The sequence below is a fragment of the Phascolarctos cinereus genome, unplaced genomic scaffold (assembly GCF_003287225.1).
Source record: "Phascolarctos cinereus isolate Bilbo 61053 unplaced genomic scaffold, phaCin_HiC Scaffold_5;HRSCAF=322, whole genome shotgun sequence".
Lineage (NCBI taxonomy): Eukaryota > Metazoa > Chordata > Mammalia > Diprotodontia > Phascolarctidae > Phascolarctos > Phascolarctos cinereus.
Window position 1 is genome coordinate 404630536 of NW_027555958.1, and position 20479 is coordinate 404651014.

The 20479-nt window shown below is 40.4% G+C and overlaps 1 protein-coding gene across 1 annotated transcript in view; it reads right to left on the reverse strand.

Annotated features, from left to right (window-relative positions):
• Window positions 1–879, reverse strand: part of LAMC1 (laminin subunit gamma 1) — a 138263-nt gene extending 137384 nt beyond the window's left edge. The window contains exon 1 of the mRNA XM_020984371.2: window positions 339–879. Within this exon, the coding sequence (XP_020840030.1) occupies window positions 339–732 (394 nt within the window). The 5' untranslated portion in view covers window positions 733–879. The remainder of the gene's footprint in view (window positions 1–338) is intronic.
• Window positions 880–20479: the final 19600 nt, after the last annotated feature.

The window sequence follows — 20479 nt, forward strand, 5'->3', positions numbered from 1 at the left end:
TTCAAGGAAGCACAGACAGGGGAGGATGGGACAGTAAAAGGCACTTGCTCCCCCCCACCCCAATCCAGTCCTTCAGCAAACACCCTTTACTCTCTGTGCGTAGAAAGAGGCAGCAAGACCCTCCCTCCCACAGAGAACGAGAGGGATTTCTGGGCTAGAAAGTCAGGAGGTGGAGACGTCCCCAAGGCTGGGATACAGGGATGCCCCATAGGGTTGTAAGAGGGGCGGAGGGGATCCCGAGCAGAAGACCTCGGAAGGGAGGCGCCCTTACTGGACAGCTGGGGAGGCGGCCGCAGGGGTCCGGCGGCCGGGGGTCGGGGGTCGCATTCAGGGCTTACCCAGGTGCAGGGTGAGGTTGATGGTGCTGGGGTATTGCACCCCGGCCAACATGGTCTGGCTCTGCCACCAGGTGGTGTCGGCCTGGTTGTTGTAGTCGGTCAGGTAGGCGGCCCCGTGCGCCAGGTGGGGCTGCCCGGCGTCGCACAGGTGACACGACTTGGTGACCCCGGTCACCCCGGTCTGCACGCAGTACTCCTCGGGCGGGGCGCCGCACGTGTTGGTGGCCACCACGGTCACGTTGAAGGCGGCGTTGACGAACTCGGGCATGCAGCGCTGCGGCCGCCCGCCCTCGTCCGCGCACTCGTCCATGGCCGCCGCAGCCCAGCCCGCCAGCAGCGCGGCCGCCAGCAGCGGGGCCAGCGCGGCCAGGGGCCTCGGCGGGCTCCCGCGCATCGTGCTCCGCGCGGCTCGGTCCGGGAGGGAGCCCGAGGTCGGGCGAGGCGAGGCTGGCGAAGCAGCGGCGGAGGCTGGCGTTGGGAGAGCTGCGTCCGGCGCTCCTGCCTCTCCGGGAGCTCCGCTGCTTGCTCTAACCACCCCCTCCTCGGGCCGCCGCCCCCCTCCTCCTCCTCCTCCCTCCCCCTCCCCTCTCCCCCCCGCCCCCCGGGCAGGGATGGCCGTCCCACACCCTAACCCACACCCCCGCCCGCCGCCGGCCCCGGACTTCCTCGCGCGTCCCCGGAGAGCACGGACAAAGATGCTCCGCAGAGAGGGAGCGGGCGGAAAAGGACGCCCTACAGCCCCTCAGCAGGGGCCGGCGGCAGCCCTCGGGCTGCTCCTGCGCTCTCCGCGCGCCATGGACTGCCCGGCCGCGGCGACCGCGTCGGGGGAGGGGGAGAAGGATCGGGAGCGTCTCGGGCCCCGAAGTGCGCGCGCGCGATCGGGGCGCGAGGGGGGGGTGCGAGCGTGAGAAGGGGAGGAGAGGCGGTGAGGGTCGGCGGGGTAGGGTGGAGTGGAGAGGAGAGAAGGAGGGACGCGCGGGGGGGATGGGAGGGGAGGGTCGGCCCTCGCGGGGCATGCTGGGAGGGAAGGGAAAGTTGGGAAGAGGGAGTAGCTGCGAGATAGGGGGCGGGCGGGCGGGGCGGGGCAGGGCCGGGCCGAGGGTGGAGAGGAGACTTCGGGTACCGGGAACCCTCGGCGGTTCCTGTGACCAGAATTATCTAAATGGGGTGGTGGGAGACCAAAAGCCTGGGAGGCTGGGGTGAGGTCCTGGCGGACCGGAGGTGGGATGGATGGATGGTTCATTCTGCTCGATGTGGAGCTTCTAGCGACTTATTCTCCTCCCGCCTTCTACCTCTGCCGAACTGGGACTCCCGCAGCCAAATGGGGGGGGGAGGTGTCACCACTACCCCTACCCTTCCTCCTCCTCCGTCTAGGCTTGTCCCAGCCAAATGTCAGGGGTCGGGGGGGGTCACCTCCAGCCTTCTCCCCGCTGTGACTGTTCCAGCTAAATGCGGAGGGGGAGGAGGTTGTCACTAACCATCTGCCCACCTAGGACTGCCCGGGCGGAATTGGGAACGGGAGTTGTCACTACAACCCAGCCTCCCTCCGCCCACCTGGGACCCTTCCAGCCAAATCTGGGGGTGGAGGGGTGGGTCACCATTCCCACAGTCTTTTCGAGGAGGGGGATGTGTCGGGACGCCCGACGTGCAAAATTGGTTTCCCAGAGACACAGGACCTTACAGCTGCATCCCAAATGCATGTTGAGCAGTGATTTCCTGTCCCGGAGTTAAAGTGTAATTTCAGTCATTTCACCAGTGGCTAGGAAGGAAGTGAAAAGGCTGGGAATGGAATTAACATTTTTTCCCCAGGGTACACCAAACCAACTGCAAAATTATTCCACTGTGTTGTTTGTGTTCTCTATCTTGCCTTTAAAAGACTCGAAATTATCTGGATTCTGACATCCTCCTCTTTAGGCCTGCTGAGTCACAAAATATTCCCATTGCCAGAATGACTCAGTTCGTGTACTCAGCGCCAAAAGACCATGAGTTCTAGTCCCAGACCAGAACTTGGGCTGTTTTCCAATGGTGATGTTGCAAGGAAAAGGAAAGAGCCCAAAGTATAAGTATACCTTGCTTTAAACCAGGGCGTTTAAACTTTTGGAAATAGGTGGTATTTATGTAGCTTTTAAAGTACACAACTCTTTACTGCAGTCTCATTTGAGCCTCAGCAACTCTGAAACGTTTCCAGAAAACCTTGACCAAGCAGCAAAGTTTTGATTTTATATGTATATATGTATACACACACACACACACATATATATATGACAAATAATGATGAAATAAAATTTATACTAATTTGTATCAATAATTCTAAGTGAGTATTGGGGAAGAGTCTGAAATAGGTAAATATTATACAAAGTAACGTGGATACTGTTAAAAAATATATTCATTTGCTTTGGTAGTTCCTTACCTGAATCACATCAAAAAATAAGGTTTTAACCTATGCATGGCAACACTTGAATTCTTATATTTCTAGCCTGAATTTTCATTGCTCCTCAGATGTATGAAAATACTTGAAAGAATCTGTGATCTCATAGACTTGGGAGTTCCCTCCAATATGTGGATCAACATATGTCTCCTAGGACTCTCCATGTCCTTCCAAAACTTCCATAGAAGGGGTCTCAGCATGCTGGAGGCCTTAATCCCTTTCTCTTTACCTCCCAAGGGCAGGGTACCAGATGGAGCACACTAACCTCCCACATAAGCATCCCTTCTGTCTCTTGCCATAAGATCAGTCCATCTTCTCTTTCTGCCATACAATTCTTTGATCAAATCCGTAACTCCTGTTCTTTGTAGTTCCTCTTTAATTATGTTATGACCTCCCATGGCCACCATGCCTTTCTAATGACTTCTGTGTGATGGATGGAGACAAAAGTGTGATTTGGAGATTGAAAAAAGAGACCTAGATTGAGAAACTATATCCTCACTTAAATTTAATATCTGAAAAGTTTCATCAGCTTCACAACAAATGCTGTGTGCTTACTTATACCCATTGAACCATCTGCTCAGGCCTTAGAATCTCTAGTATATTCAGTACCATGCAATTATAAGCCTGTCTGTAGATGGTATTTATATCACAAAATCAAATTAATTAATGATTCTTAACAGAGGGCCTCTGAAAAAAAATTTTGTTAATATTTTGTAACTTGCGGTATAATTGGTTTCTTTTCTAGCACTATGTGTTTTATTTTATGCATCTAGAAAACATTGTTCTGATGAATCCACTGGCTTCATCCAACTGCTAAAGCATATGACACACACACAAAAAAAGATTTAGGAACCCCTGATCTAAATCCACTTGTGCCAGGGAACTTTAACATGCTTTAAGCACAAGATTGATACTAAATAAATGCTTGTTGACTGCCTACTAGTTCAGAGCTTCAGGGATCCACTGAAGAGTTTGAAAAGTAAAACAAACATTAAACAAACTCAAGACAAAAAAAAAAGATATGTTTGGGGGTTATTTGTTTTACAAATGGATCCCCGTTGTTTCCTTTAATTGGTGCATTCCCTGATATATTTGAAATAACTAGACATAACTCTTCAAGAATATATTGCAAAGTGTCAGAAATTTCATGATAGCACCTTTTTCTATGAAATTCACTTTATCACCCCCTTTGGAAAAGCTGGTCTTACATGACTTTCGAGGCCCTGTTCAGATCCCAAATCCTCCACAAAGTCTTTAGAAGCCACTCATCATAATAGTAATAACTAACAGTTGAATGATATTTTCTGTTGAAAGCATGTCTCACTCTCCTCTGAACTCATAGTGCTTGTCTGTATCACTCACACAGTTAACCAGAATCTATCTATGACACTGTTGTCTTTTGCTTTTTAAACTGCTGTTTAAAAAAAAAAACTTCGTAGTTATATCTTTTGTTAATCCAGCTAGATTTTAAGAGAGAATGTTTTTGTCATACCGAGTTCTATCTTCCAAGTTGTCTGGCATAGCATCTTGAATTGCACAAAGAAATAATATTTGTCAGTTAACATGTTTATCACTAAGTTCCTATTAGTGATAGGAACTTTTTTCCAAGAAAAAAAGAACCCAAGAAGTAATTTATGTTCTAGGATTTCTCCAAGGATTAAGGAACTCTTAGGAACTATATATATGGAATTGTAATGTAAGTCCATGCTAGATCAGAGCCTGTAAATAAATTAGTCTCCTGTGGGGCTTTGGGCAATTCATAATTGAATGGTAGTCCAGAAGAAAACTCTCAACCTTGGTCCTATAGTTCTGTTATTGGGCCATAACTGGACCGGTTACCAGGAGCAAAAGAGACATGGAAGCTATTAAGAGAGCTGTCCTACAATTACTCACTACTTTATAAGACATTGGAAAGTAGAGCTAATAAATACCTAAGTGTCAAGTGTTTGGTCTAAGGCCGGATTTGACTTCAGGGCTAGCGCTCTATTCACTGCACCACCTGGCTACCCCCTACTGTTCTTCCTTGTAAACATGCTATAAGTTACATATCCCTAAACGCTGCAAAATCAGAGAATAAATACATGTTTCCTTGTCGAGTTCTAAAGTCTAAGGTAACTCTAAACTATTAACAACTTGTCAGATGTTTTCTCACTCCATCATTTCACTACTAGAACTACTAAATGGCGCAGTGGATGAATCACTAGGCCTGGAATCAGAAGCCATGAGTTTAAATATGACCCCAGACACTAGGTAACCCTGGGCAAATAACTGAAGCTCAGTTTCCTCAACTGAAAAATGGTAATTATAACAGCATCTACCTTGCAGGATTGTGATGAGGATCAAATGAGATAATATGAAGCCCTTAGCACAGTGCCTGATACATCATAGGTTCTATATAAATACTTGTTCTCTTCCCCTAGGAGAATCTATTTTATTATATTTAAAACACTTAAGAATACCTTGAATTATTCCATAAATTGTATTCAGTTATAAATGTTTTACAATAAGGACTTCATTTTCAAGACTGAAAAGAAACTGGCTAGGGCATTCTATTTAAAATTTTCCACCCAGTTCTAATTCTTTTTTAAGTCTTTGTATATATTTCTTATCTTCCTGGGGAGCCCATTATCTATTAAGCAAACTCCATTCTTAGAAGAGATACATGAAGGTGTGTGGGGACATGAGAATCAGACCTTTCAAAAGGTTATGTGTCATGTAGCCAGGGTTTACCTCACTGATCCTTTCCTCGACTTCTCTGGTGAGCAAAAATGTAATTTGTTTTCAGTTAGAAAAAGAAAACCTTAAAAATAATGGTCTCAAAGGTGACTATTCAAGTATTGTCCAGATTTTTAAAACCGCAAAGCTTTCTGGAAATTCTTGGCAAACTAAAAAGCAACTAATGGGAACAATTTCCTCTCGCATGGTACATTGAAAAGAGCACTGGCTTTGGAGTCAGCACCAAGGTTCAAATCTATGCTCTGATGCTTACCTTTCTGTTTGACCTTGGGCAAATCATTTTATATCCTTGAGTCTCAGTTTTCAGATATTTGAAACGATTGTGTTAAACTAGGTGGCCTCTGAGGCTGCTTCCAGCTCCAGAACTATGGTCCTTTATAATATGCCGTGGTTGATTTTTTTTTTTAATAATAGAATGTAATTTTTAAAGTAGTTTTGCTGGGGGAGGGGGATGGGCGTGGAGAAAAAAGGGTGAGGAGAGAAAGAGAATTGATTCAATGATAAAATTTAAGTTGTCATTAAGTTATCAAAAATTACTAACAAAAAAAATTAGAAATCATGGTAAAATTAGCAAAGTAAAGTATGAAGCCTTTGTTTTGGCTTTGTATCCTTATATAAGATGTAAATATCTCCATTGACATCACATTTGAGGCATTATTCAAGTATTAAGAAGCAAGAAAGGAAGAAATAGAAGACAATATACTTCACTCTGCACTGTCCATCTACTCTCAGTCTAGAAGTGTTTAGCATGTTTCTTTAGCATGAGTCCTCTGGAAATTGTGGTGGGTCATTGTGTTAATCAGAGTTACTATGTCTTTCACAGTTGATTTTCCTTATAGGTATTACTGTGTACATTGTTCTCCTGGTTCTTTTCACTTTATGTTGCATTAGTTCATCTAAGTCTTGTCAGGTTTTTTTCTGAAATGATCCTCTTCATCATTTCTTATAGTACAATAGTATTCCATCATATTCACATACTCTAACATATTCAGCAGTTCCCCAATTGAATACAACCACAAAGAGAGCTGCTATAAATATCTGTGTACATATGTGTCCTTTTCCTCTTTCTTTGATCTCTTTACGGTATCCTTCAGGCATCCTGTCTTACCTTTGTATGTCTGCAAAGACCCAACGTAGTGTATTTCTTTCAATCAATCATTAATATTCATTAAGCATCAGTGTGTCAGCTGCTATACTGTCTTATAGCAGACACTTAATAAACGTTTGCCAAATGAACAAATGTGTGAAGCTAACAACATTACAGAGTTATGTACAATTTAGTCTTATTTCATATCCCACAGTCGGTAAAAAATCATTACAGTGGGCCAGAAGGTGACCTGTGCACTATGACTAGCAGAACTAAAATTCTTAATAGCTATGGAAAGAAAATTGTCTTTAAAGTGACATTCATAGAGTGTTTCTACCATGCCTACAACCTAAATGATTAAAGTTTAAAAGTTAAAAGTTAAACAACTTAAACTTCATGAATAACTACTACACACAACTCATCAAAATTTAGGTTCAACTCAACAAGAATAGTTCACATTTAAGTCATTTGGAAAGGTCATCCTTTAAGACCAAATTAGCCAACACTGAAAAGAATGCCTCCTTAGCACATTTTTTAAAACAACTCATAATAGCATATACTTTTATTGCAGTTTTTAACTTCATGAGGGGAAATTATTCCATTTCAGCCATGAGACCAGCAATTTACACATCTGTCCCTTTAAATCCTTAATCAATTTCTCTTCTCAGAAAAAAGGTTTTCCCACTAACCTTTGACCTTTGGTTAATGTTTATTTTTCCCTGCTACACTATTTGTACCACACAGCGGATAGGGTTGGTTGTCCAAAGCAAGGGTATAGAACTAAAAACTAATGTTATGCAAATGACCTTCTACAAAGCAGCTGAGCAACTAGTGCATTGGGATATGTAGAATGAATGAAAATCATATGACATTTGTCAAAGGGTTGATTATGTTGGCTCCTTAGGGTTCTCACACACACAAGCTGGCACAGTACTTCTGTCTTGACACTGTTGCTTTTCTTATCTTAGAGCTTATCTCTGTCCTCAGGCTCTCACAGTACTTGGTCCTTCTTTACCTTTATATTCTGTTTTGTTTTATAATATTCCTTTTCATACATCATATCCCCTACTAGATTATAAGTACTTTCAGGGCTGTGGCACTATCTAATTCATATTTGTATCCCCCAAAGCCTAGCAATTCCTTGTACATAATAATGTACATAATAATAAAAATTAGGCCATTTGTCCTCTAATCCTGTAGGGCCTCTCTCATTTTTCTTAGTCTTTCAAAGATCACAAATAGTAGCTCAGCAATAGCATCTGCTAGTTTTTTAGGACCTGAGAATAGAATTCAGTTGGGTCTTTTGACTGAACTTACTTAGATGAATGTTGTGAATTGGTGTAAATATTCCTCCACCAGTGCTGATCAGTAACTCATGTCTCTTATCTTGTAATTTCCTTGTCCCTATTTCCCTTTTAAGTTTTCCATAGAGGATCCATTGTAATAATCTACACAATGTTCTAGTCTTCTCATATTTTTAATAATCTCATGGGTACCAATGCAACATTTGAGCTATCCACCTATGGCTTCTCAATCTTGTTACATGACTAGCTTAACTCTTTCTCCAGTCATACAAGTATTTGATAGTGTCTTTTATGCTACTTTGTGTACATTGTTGGTAATGTGTCAATTATTTATTGGTAATATTAGTAATATCTCATTTCTCATTGACTCACCTCTAATTATATTCCTTTTGACATGATTTTCATGTCATATAGATGATTCCTGATATGCACTTATAAAGCATCAGTAGGAGAAAATCAGTTAGAAAGATGTAGTTGTTAGGGAGAAGGACCCATATGTACAAAAATATTTACAGCAGCTCTTTTTGTGGTGGCAAAGAATTGGAAATTGAGGGCATGCCCATCAGTTGGGGAGTGGCTGAACAAGTTGTGGTATATGAATATGATGGAATACTATTGTTCCGTAAGCAAACAGATTTCAGAAAAATGTGGAAATACTTACATGAACTGATGCTGAGTGAGGTGAGCAGAACCAGGAGAACATTGTACGAAGTAACAGCACCATTATGTGATGACCAAGTTTGATAGACTTAACTCTTCTCAGCAATGCAACCATCTAAGACAATTCTAAGAGACTCATGATGGAAAATGCTATCTACGTGCAGAGAAAGAACTATGGAGTCTGAATGCAGATCAAAGCATACTATTCTCTCTCTTTTTTTTTCCTTGTGGTTTTTCCCTTTTGTTCTGATTCTTCTATCACAACATGACTAATGTGGAAATATATTTAATATGATTGTACATGTATAGCCTATATCAGATTGCATATCCTCTTAGGGAAGGGGGAGGGGTGAAATTTAGAACTAAGTCTTATAACAGTGAATGTTGAAAACTAAAAATAAATAAAATTTTAAAAGAAAAACAAAAGATGGTGTTGTTGAAGAAGCAAGCCCTTAGATCACTGAGTTCTTTTTTTAGATTACTTTAATATTTATAATGTCACAGTTCAAGTAATTAAATAATTTGATAGAATCCTTATTTATGAAATGGTGTTATATGATTGTCATTTTCTCATTAAAGGCTCTAAGAAGTGAATTAAACATCTTTTTCTTTAGGTATTCAATGTAAATCACCATTAAAGCAATATAACATGGTAAAAATAAAAGTGTGATCTAGAAATACTTATATGTCCATAACTCAATGACTTTATAGAGTTCTGGATATATATTTCACTGAAGAATCAAAGATACAGCCTTATAAAATGATCAAGATTCAATTTCTCAGAGAGAGAGAAATATGATTATAATTTTCCAAATAGTTTCCTCCTTGGTTATGGTCCCAGCTAATTGTTCTTTTGCAGTAGTTGTCCAAAAGATAGACTAGATAAAGATATACTCAAAGCATTTTTAAATCCACTTTGTTTTTCTTGAGTGGATGGTTGTTTTATCTCTTTCACATACTTGTGCATTTCACATAAGAAACTGTGTGGTATTCTGAGGCTTGATGCAATATCTGAAAGTATTTGAAGTATTTTTCCATCAGTGAGGAATCATTCTTTTGAAATCTGTGTGGGCAATATTTTAATGATGATCAACTGTTAAAGACTTAGTTACTCTGATCAATACATTAATTCAAGACAATTCTGAAGGACTTATGATGAAAAATTCTGTTTACCTCCAGAAAATTAATGAAGGTGCTAAGTGCGGATTTGATGAAGTCTGAGTGCAGATCAAAGTACAATTTTTTCTTTTTCATTTTTCTTTCTTTTTTGGAACATGACTAGTATGGAAATATGTTTTGCACGATTTCACTTTGCTTGCCTTCTCAATGGGTGGGGGAGGGATGGGAAGGAGGGAGAGAACTCCAAAATTTTTTAAATAAATATTAAAAATAAATAATAAATTTGTTTTTTGAAAAAGAAAAGAAATCTGTGTGGGACACCCTTGATGTCTGTGAACAGCTTAAATGAGCATATGCCTTACTGACATGTCTGACATGATATTAATCTCATCGCCTGAAGGTTAACCACCAGAAAACCATATTTTTCTGGCCACTGTACCTAATGCAAATTGTCCATTAATAAATAGAAGGGTTGTGATCAGCATTAGTAGAAAGAGTATCCACACAGACAAAAACCAATATTTTCAAGTATTAAATTATGATATTAATACTCAGGGGTCTTTTAAAAAAAGCCAACTTGGGAAAGAAATAATGTCAGAATTTTTGTTATGAAATACAAAAGCCTTTAAAATTGTAATTTGTTCTATTAAATCAAATTCTGTTTTTTTTTAAAAAGCAAACAATAGACACAATAGGATCATTTATTCTCTATGATCTCAACAGTTGTATACTATAAAGATGTCATCTACTGTAGAGAATTATTTATAAAATACTGTTCCTTTTTAATATCTTCATCATGGTTAACTTCAATTTGTGCATAGACCAAATTCATAAAGATTTTGGTAGAAGTAAGAAAATGGGCATATGGGTCAAGTTGCTGATTTCTTCTTATTTTAGTAAAAGCTTCATGTATTATCCAATTTTGTGGAATCCCTTCTTCTTTGAGATACCTCAAAAACTTTATCCTTGACTGTTTTTAAAATGTGTCATCTCCAGCATGGATTTCATCCAAATGTAGACCTGAGGTGTCAAACATGTTGCCTCCAGGTCAGCTCAAACTAGATTAAAATGTAATTGGGAAATACTTAACAAAATTAAAATGTAGTAAAACATATATAATATGAATTTGAGGTTTTCTGAGTCAGTATGTGGCCCATAGGGATCCTTATATAAGGTTTAGTGGCCCCCATTTCTTTTTGAGTTTGACACCATTGATGCATACCATGTATAGTTATAGCAATGAGAAATGAAATAGAACAATTTCAGAAGAAATAAAAATGAATGTCCCTTGGGGGGGGAGCACGCAATACTGAGGTATGCTGTGAATGTAAGCATACTGTAATGTATAAACAATAGGGAACTTTGAAGAAAAACTTAAGTAAAATATGACATCCAGAAAATGTTATGATTGGGGGAAAAGATGGACTGGTTGTGTCTTAAGGGATAGATATGACAGATGGGCAGCCAGAATGCTCTACTGGTACCTTTACACTGTCAGGAGAAAGCAAGGAAATCCTCTAGCATTTGGGGGAAAGAAAGGGACACCTCTTATGGTGAAAATATGTATGGATAAGAACATATTTGTAACAAGAGTCACATAAGATGGGTAGGCATTGATGGATTGCAATCTACATTGTTGGAAGAAACCCTCCAATAAATGAGCTTATTATTCTACTTAAGTATTTGAGAGAGCATATTTGATCTGGTCCAATCACTCTTCCAAACTTCATATTGTTACTGCCACTTCCACACATAGTAAATTGAGTAGTGAGGTGGATAAACCATAACCAGTATGATGGTTTATCATTCCAATGATAATAGATCATTATAGAAACACTAGCAGATCCATTAAATTTTGCTCCTTGTTTTGATCCTTCCAATTTATTTTTCAAACTTCATCTGGAAAACAAATAAAACTAGTCACAGATTAAGCAAAACAAAATCATAAAAACAAAACTTCCAACTCTAAAAAATCAACAAAGAAACAGAAATGGTACTTGCTGAGCATAATTATTACTTGCTGATTAATAGAAGAAATGGAGACTTTTTGCATGAACTTTAATAAGAAAGCACCAGTATTGTCAGCAGCAGCAACAAGCATTTCTTAAATGCTTACTATGTCCCAGACATTGCTAAGTGATGGGATAAAAAAAAAAAAAGGTGAAAAAACTCAATCCCTGTTCTCGAGCTCACATTCTAATGGGGGAGACACAATGCAAACAACTATTACAACCAGCATATATACAGTATAAATAAGATGTAATTTCAGGTGTAAAGCAGTAAAGGAGGGGAGGGGGGCAAGGAAGACCTCCTGTATAAGGTAGGATTTGAACTCAGTCTTAAAGGAAACAGGGGAAGCCAAGAAACAGAGGTGAAGAAGGAGAGCACTCTAGTTATGAGAGACAGCCAGTGAAAAGATATGAAATCGGGAGATGGTGTGTCAAATGGGAGGAAGAGCAAGTAGACTACTGTAGCTGAACCATAGAATACTTGGAGGTGAGTAAAATGCAAGAAGATTGGAAAGGTAGGAAAGAAAGGACTTTGAAAGATCAACTAGAGATTTTATATTTGATCCTGGCAGTAATAGGGAGCCACTGGAGGGGTGTGTGTGTGTGTGTGTGTGTGTGTGTGTGTGTGTGTGTGTGTGACATGGCCATCAGATCTGCACTTTAGGAAGCTCACTCTGACAGCTAAATGAGAACAGATTGAACTGAAGAGAGACTTGAGTCAAAGAGACAAACCAGCAGTCTATAATCACATACACACGCACAGAGATATATTTATATATGTGTATGTATGCATGTATATATCTGTGTGTGTATAGTCTAAGTACGATGTGATAAGGGACAGCCCACAGGTGTTGGTTAAAGTTTGAGCTTCTTTAGGACAGATTGACCCTTTGATGGCTGTATGAGTGGAGAGAAAGGAATGTACTCTCTCTCTCTCTCTCTCTCTCTCTCTCTCTCTCTCTCTCTCTCTCTCACACACACACACACACACACACACACACACACACACAACACACACACACACACACACACACACATGCCTGGTATGAAAGAAAAAATAACAAGGCTTGGCCACAGACTATGGGGTGTTAACAAGGAGTCAACGATGACACTGAAGACTGAGGTTGGTTGTTCGTTGATTGTAATTCCATCTTTTAAAATGTAAGATTGTCCTTAATATTTCTCATTGAATTGATTAGCCACTCTAAAGATTTAGAACAGAATCATTTTTGCTTCTTGGGATTTCTTTTCTTTTACTGACTACTCTCATACACATTTATTGCGTTGGAGACTTGATTTTGCTTACATGTTTCCTCCATGGAATTCTTTTCTTTTCTATTCAGTGATTTTCCTTGTGAGAGTTTTTTTTTTTAGTTGGTTGTTCTTTTACTTGGGTGCTTTTGTTGCTGTTTCTGAGGTGAGGTGGAGAAAGCAAGCATCACTCACGTCACCATCTTGCTGTCTTCCTGATCCTTCCAATTTTATCTATGATGCTTTTGGGACAATCTGCAGGCTCATTTTCTCCTCAATTGTTTTTTACTGTTTTGTAAAATGTTACTGCTTGTAATCCTTTGTCATCTTCCCTCGTGATGATTTCCAAATGAGCTTGTACTTCAAATCTGTGTTGCCCTTGGCTTTTACATCACTCTGCTTGGCAAGGTGATTGAATATTTGCTGGCTAAGATGGCTTTTGGTCTGTTTTGGTTTCTTGTGGGAATTTTTGTGTCAGACTTTTCTAGAAAAAGGGACAGATTTTACACTTTGTCTTTTAATTTTGTTTATTTCCCATTTTGGTTTTCAGCATTTTCAAGGATCAAGCTGGAATTGCTATAACCATATATGTTGTCTTCTCATCTTCTTATCTCTTCTAATTTACTACTTATTTGACCTATATTCTAACCAGTCAATGATCTAACTGAACACAGACCATGGTTTCTGAGATGAGTTCTACATCTCTAACCAGTCATTTCCTCACCACCCAGTGACTTAACCCTAGCTCAGGACCAGAGCCTCATCCCACCCCATCCCTAAAGGAAGAGAGAAATTAATTCAGTACCTGAACTTGGAGCATAGAAATCTTTGCTAATAAAGGAGGGTAGATGATCCACATTTTAGCCTCCTAGAGCCAATGAGTTTCCAGATAACAAGTCTCTCAGCATCTAGCTACCCAATCCCAGCCCAGAACCAGACTTCAACGCATGGAGAGAAAACACAATCAGTGTCAGAAGTAAGGAAAGAGAAAGAGTGATAATCTAGTGTCCTATATCTAGCAAATTCTGTCCACCTCTCCAAATTCCCATGACTCAGAGCTGAAAGTTTGCTTTAAGAAAAATCTCTTCTGCTACCACTGTCTACTCCCTCTTCCTAGTACACCTCTGCTCTACCCTTCTTGCATCTCTAACCACTTTTGCCCTGTCTTACTATTGTTTTCTCTGCAGTCACTCTCCTATTGTTAACAACCTTCCATGCCAGTGTGGCCTAGAGGTCACTGTGGAAGACGGGTTAGATGAAGACCAATTTTTACCCATTTCCCAGGGGAAATGGGAGGAATTGACCACTTCAGGCTCAGCCTGTAAAATCTCATTGAGGTCTCTACTTCTCTCTCCTTATCTCACCTCAAGTAGAGAAAAATCCAAAGGCCCCAGGTTGAAAGAGACCTCAAGCTTGGAGATAATGAGATTAACTCATTAAAGTTTTAGCCTAGAACAAAGGTCCCAATTCCACACAGCTTCCTTTCCCTTACAATACTAAAAAGGCTTTAAAAATGCAGATTAAAAATAAAATTCACAAAATGCTCAGAGTCCCCAGGCAATCTATGGATTGTCAAGCTGATCTCCCAGCTAGTTGAATTTAGTGTAATTAATTATCCACAGATTTCCCCCACCCCTCCTTATCACTCTATAGGAAAAAAAAAAACAACCCAGGATGCAATTAAAATAATCTTATCTTCATCTGGTAAACTATTGTTTAAAAAATGTGAATAACCAATAAGGAAAGAAATCTTTAATAATGAACCCTGCTGCCTTTCATGCACCAGTAAAACAAAAGCAAGAAACACAGAGTGGAATAGATTCACCTTTGTTTCAATGTTTCTTTTAGATACCAGAATTAAGTTTCTCTCTGCTGGATTCTCTTAAAAGGCTGAGTTGTAAGACAAGTTAAGGAAAAGTCTCCAGTAGCTAGGAGCCTTAGGGTCAATTTTCTAAAAATCAGCCTCCATTTGCTGCTGCTGTACCTCTCTTCTCTCTCTCTCTCTGTCTCTCTCTCTCTCTCTCTCTCTCTCTCTCTTCTCTCTCTCTCTCTCTCTCTCTCTCTCCCCCCTCTCTCTCTCTCCCCCTCCTCTCTCTCTCCCCCCCTCCCCCCCATTTTTTTCTCTCTCTGTTTCTCTCTGTCTCTCTGTGTCTCTGTCTGTCTCTCTTTCTGTCTCTCTCTGTGTCTCTCTGTCTCTGTCTCTCTGTCTCTCTCTCTCTCTTTCTCTCTCCCTCTCTCTATTCTGTCTCTCTCCCCCATCTCTCCTTCTCACCTCTCCTCTCCAGAGAGATTTAGAAACTGCCATGGTAGCAGAAAATTCTGCCTTCCAGTTATTTCTTCTCTTCCCTATGTGGGAATTAATACACCTTCCAGGGTTTTTAGTGACTTAGTAAACATTCTTTTTTATAAAATTTTAAGTTTCAAATTTTCTCCCTCCCTTTATTCCCCACTCCGTAAGATGGTAAGCAATTTGATATAGATTATATGTGTGCAATCATTTGAAACTATTCTCATGTTAGTCATGTTGTGAAAGAAGAAATAGTTCGCAAAAAGAATTACATTTGCAAAAGGAAAAAAACAGGAAAAAATAAAGAAAGTGAAGATAGTATGCTTCTATCTGCATTCAGACTCAGTATTTCTCTGGATATAGATAGCATGTTCCATCATGAGTCTTTTGTAACTGTCTTGGATCCTCGTGTTGCTGAGAAGAGTTAAGTCAGTCATAGCCGATCATCGTACAGCGTTGATGTTACTATGTACAACGTTCTCCCGATTCTGCTCACTTCACTTTGCATCAGTTTATGTAAGTCTTTCCAGGTTTTTGTGAAATCTGCCTGCTCATCATTTCTTATAGCACAATAGTATTACATTACATTCATATACCATAACTTGTTCAGCCATTCCTCAATTGACAGGCGTCCCTTCAATTTCCAATTCTTTGCTACTACCAAAAAAAAAAAAAAAAGAAAAGCTGCTGCAGATATTTTTGTACGTGTGGATCATTTTCCTTTTTTTCTGATCTCTTTGGGATACAGACCTAGTAGTGGTGTCGCTGGATCAAAAGGTACACACAGTTTGATTGCCCTTTGGGCAGAGTTCCAAGTTGCTCTCCAGAATCAAGCCTTTTCTTAACTCCCTTCTTTCTGTCTTCCAGACACCAGATTCATGACTTCAGAGTCATCCAGGACTCTTCACTCTTCTTCACCTCTCATATCCAATCAGTTGTCATGTCTTGTGATGCCTTCACAACATTTTTTCCCATTCACGCCATTCTCTCTATTCACGAACCCCACCCCAATTCACATCTTTATCACCTCTCACCTAGGTTACTGTAATAGCCCCAAATCTCTCCATGAGTTGAGTTTCCCCACCAATTAATCAATATTTATTAAGTGCCTACTATGTGCCAGGCACTGTGCTAAATGCCAGGGATACAAAAAGAGGGGAAAAACTATTCCTTCCCTCAAGGAGCTTACAATCCAATGGAAGAGACAATATGCAAACAAATATATACCAGACAAACTGTATACAGGATAAATAGGAAATAATTAACTGATGGAAGGCATTAGAATTAATAGGGGTTGGAGAAGATTTCCAATATATGGAGAGATTTTAGTTAGAGCTTAAAGGAAGCCAGGGAAATCACTAGGTAGAGTGGAGGAGGGAGAGCATTCCAGGTTTGGGGGGACAGTCAGAGAAAATGTCAGAGGTGAGATGGACTATTTTGTTTGAGGAACAGCCTGGAGGCCAGTATCACTGGATTGAAGAGTACCTGTTTGGAAATAAGGTATAGGAAGACTGGAAAGGTAGGTGGGGACTAGCTTATGAAGGGCTGTGAATGCCAAACAGATCATTTTGTATTTGGTTCTGGAGGCAATAGGAAGCAATAGGAAGCCACTGGAGTTTATTGCAAGGATTGTAGGTGTGACATGATCACACCTGCATTTAGGAAAATCACTTTAGTGGCTGAATGGAGGATAAATTGAAGTAGAGAGACTTGAAGCAGGCAGACCCATCAAGAGACTATAGCAATAACCAAGGTATAAGTTGATAAGGGCCTGGACTAGAGTGCTAGCAGTGTCAGGGGAGAGAAGGGGGCATATTCAAGAGATGTTGTAAAGGTGAAAGTAACAGCTTGGATTTGGGAGATGAGAGACAGTGAAGAATCTGGGATGATTGTTATGTTGTGAGCCTGAAGGACTAGGAAAACAGTGTTGCCCTTTACATTATTAGTAGGAATAATAGGAGGGGGGTGGTTAGGGCAGGGATGGAGAACAAATCTTGTTCTGTGAAGTTTAGATTCAATTAAAGTGCTGCACTTGAGGACCTAGAATGCCACATGTGGCTTCGAAGCTTCAGGTTCCCCACCCTTGCTCTAGACTTTTGGCTCTCTCTAAGCTGTTTTTGTGTTTAACACAATTGTTTACTATAGATGGAGAATCCACGGGAAGTTTGAGAAGAGATAAAAAGTTTGGAAAAGCTGCTGTGGAGAGTGGGATAGTGGCTGATAAGGGAGGTATAGTAGGATTGCCTAGCAGTAATGAAAGCCCAATTGAAGTTGTGTAACATAAATTTGTAGTGGTCCCAGTTAGAATGGCTGTATGATCATACGTAGAGGCAAAGGCTATGAATGGTGGGAGTGATTCAAGGCTGAGGCTTAACTGGACATAATCTCAATATAATAGTGGGGTTGAAGAGAGGATAGCTCCTCCATCCATCTTCCTCGTAGCTGCCGATGTTATGTTTTCCATTTCTTTCTTTATCTTTTTTTTTTTTGCTTTTTGGTGAGGCAGTCGGGGTTAAGTGACTTGCCCAGGGTCACATAGCTAGTAAGTGTCATGTTTCTGAAGCCGATTTGAACTCAGATCCTCCTGAGTCCGGGGCCAGTGCTCTATCCACTGTGCCACCTAGGGGCCCCTATGTTTTCCATTTCTTACCATGGCAACTCCCTCAGTTCTCAAAAAACTCAGGTGATTCCTTATTTCCTCTAGGATATATATACACACATATATAATTGTGTATGTATGTGTATATGTGTGTGTATATACACATATATATGTATATATGTGTTCATGTGTACACACACACACACACACACACACACACACACACACATCCTGGACTGGCATTCAAAGCTCTTCACGATTGGCTTGCTCAGCCTCTCCCTCCAGGCTGATTTCACATTAGTCTTCGTCATGCTCTCCATGTTCCAGCCGAGGTGGCCTGCTTGTGTGACATCCCCATCTCCTGACCTCTGTGTCTTTTCACAAGCTACTCCCCATACCAGGAATTCTCTCCCTCCTCTCCTCAACCTAGTAGAATTTCTAGCTCCCTTCCAGGCTCAGCTCTGGTACCATCTCCAGACCTTTCCTTATCACCTCAGGGGCTAGTTTTCTCCTATCCCCTGAAACTACCATGTAATAGTAAGTGAGGCAACAAGGGTGGCAAAAGGGATAGGGCACAGGCCCTGGAGTCAAGAAGACTTGAGTTCAAATGTGACCACAGACTTGTTAGCTGTGTGATCTTAGGCAAGTCACTTAACCTCAATCTGCCTCAATTGCTTCTTAACATGGGGATAATAACAGCATCTGCCTTGAAGGGTTGTTGTGAGGATCAAATGAGATTATATTTGTCACCATGCTTCAAAAACCTTAGAATGTGATATATACAAATACTAGTTATTGCTATGTACTTATTTATAATGGAGAGTGATCAGAACAGTCCTGACCAAGTGGTTTCCCTGCAGAAACTACAGAATGTGCTGAGCAGATTAGAGAGATAATGAGGTGCTAGATTCTTGAAAAGAAGTCTAAAGACATGTTTATACTTTGTTTCCCCTCTATAAGGTGTAAAGAAGTTTGCAGATCAGACTTGATGGAGTTAGAGAGCTGTCTGAAGGCTGAGCTATACCTTGGTGACCCTTTAAAGGCCAAGACCTCCTCTCTGGGTTGACAGTCTCTAGGGGCCCAGGCAGCTCTGAGGAGCATGAACTCCAGTAAGAGAGGCAGCTACAGACTAGAGCTCAGCTCTCCAAACAGAATTGTCCCTCATATCCCTGAGGGAAGGTTAGAGGAAGATTTCCTTTACTTTCCCCCTCCCCCATCAGCCATGGCACAATGTAGCAGTTTCACCCAACAGGAAACATTGTATCTAGCACAAAGGGCATGGAACACAAGATGGGTGAGTTGTGAAAGTTATCCTGACCCTAGCTAATGAGGTTGCAAAAAAAAGAAGTGGACCAAGGAAACCAGCTGAGTAACCATCCCCACAGACATGCGGCATCTAGGGGAAGCAGCATGAGGATGCCACCAGGGGAGAAAAAGATGCTGGCCCCTTGCTGGGCTGGAGGTGTGAGTTGCCTGGGCAGCTTTCCTTAATATCCCTTGTGTGTATGTGCTTCTCTACTAGCATACTCATATATGTATGTCCTACTCTTCTTACTGTGCTATGTGCATTTGTGCAGAAGAGTAAACCGCAAGATTAAAGTGGATGAAACCCTTTGTTACCATTATTCTTACTTATCATTGTTACTTTATAATACTTATTATTCCATTGAAGTAAATACCTTTGATTTGAGCTAATTATGTCCTTCTTCAAACTTTCAAACTTTTGCAGTCAGCAGAAGGACATAATTAGCTCAAATCAAAGATATTTACCTCAATGGAATAATAAGTAATATAGATATATAAAATATATCATATCACATTATATATTATATATGAATATAATGTGGAATGGGGACCGACAGGGTACTTTGAACCTGGAGAAACAGCCCTCTGTAAAACCCAGTCTGTGAACGTAAACCCTCCCAGAGAAGGAGCAAGCTACATAGCTTTCAATTGTTCTATTTACCCAGTAGAGTCTAAGCTCTTGGAGGGTTGAGGTTGTTTTATTTTTGGCTTTGTATACTTAACAATACTTGCACATAGTAGTCACTTAGTAAATGCTTGAATTAAAAAAAAATAAGTGCTTGAATTAAATTGAATTGTATAGAATTTAATTGACTGCTAAGACTGCTCAATTTCTTTCTTTCTTTCTTTCTTTCTTTCTTTCTTTCTTTCTTTCTTTCTTTCTTTCTTTCTTTCTTTCTTTCTTTCTTTCTTTTTTTTGTGATGTTATTTGGTCCTTGCCACATCTGGTGAAATCTGACTCCCTTCTTTAAATGAGATACAGATAGGAAGTTACTAAATAGTCTTTAAGTATTCCCCCCCCCTTCCTTTCTTTATTTCAAACTTGTTCCTTTGTATTTTTCATTTGTATTCACATTAAAGTCATTGAATGTAAAGGTGTAATTTTTACTTAGTTTGAAGGATCTTGCCAAGTTTCGTATAGATATTCTTTCTTCATCCTCTGAAATATATGTTGTTGCATACGCTAACATATTTCTGTTAACCTGTTTGGACATGTTTATCATGATCCCTGTAAAGCAAAATGACAAAGGGTTTTGTAAATTATGTTTCTTGATATTTGGAACATAGGATAAAAACCAATTCCACTGACTCCTTTATTTGCCACTGTTTGTAGAGCATGTGAATTATTTTTCCATT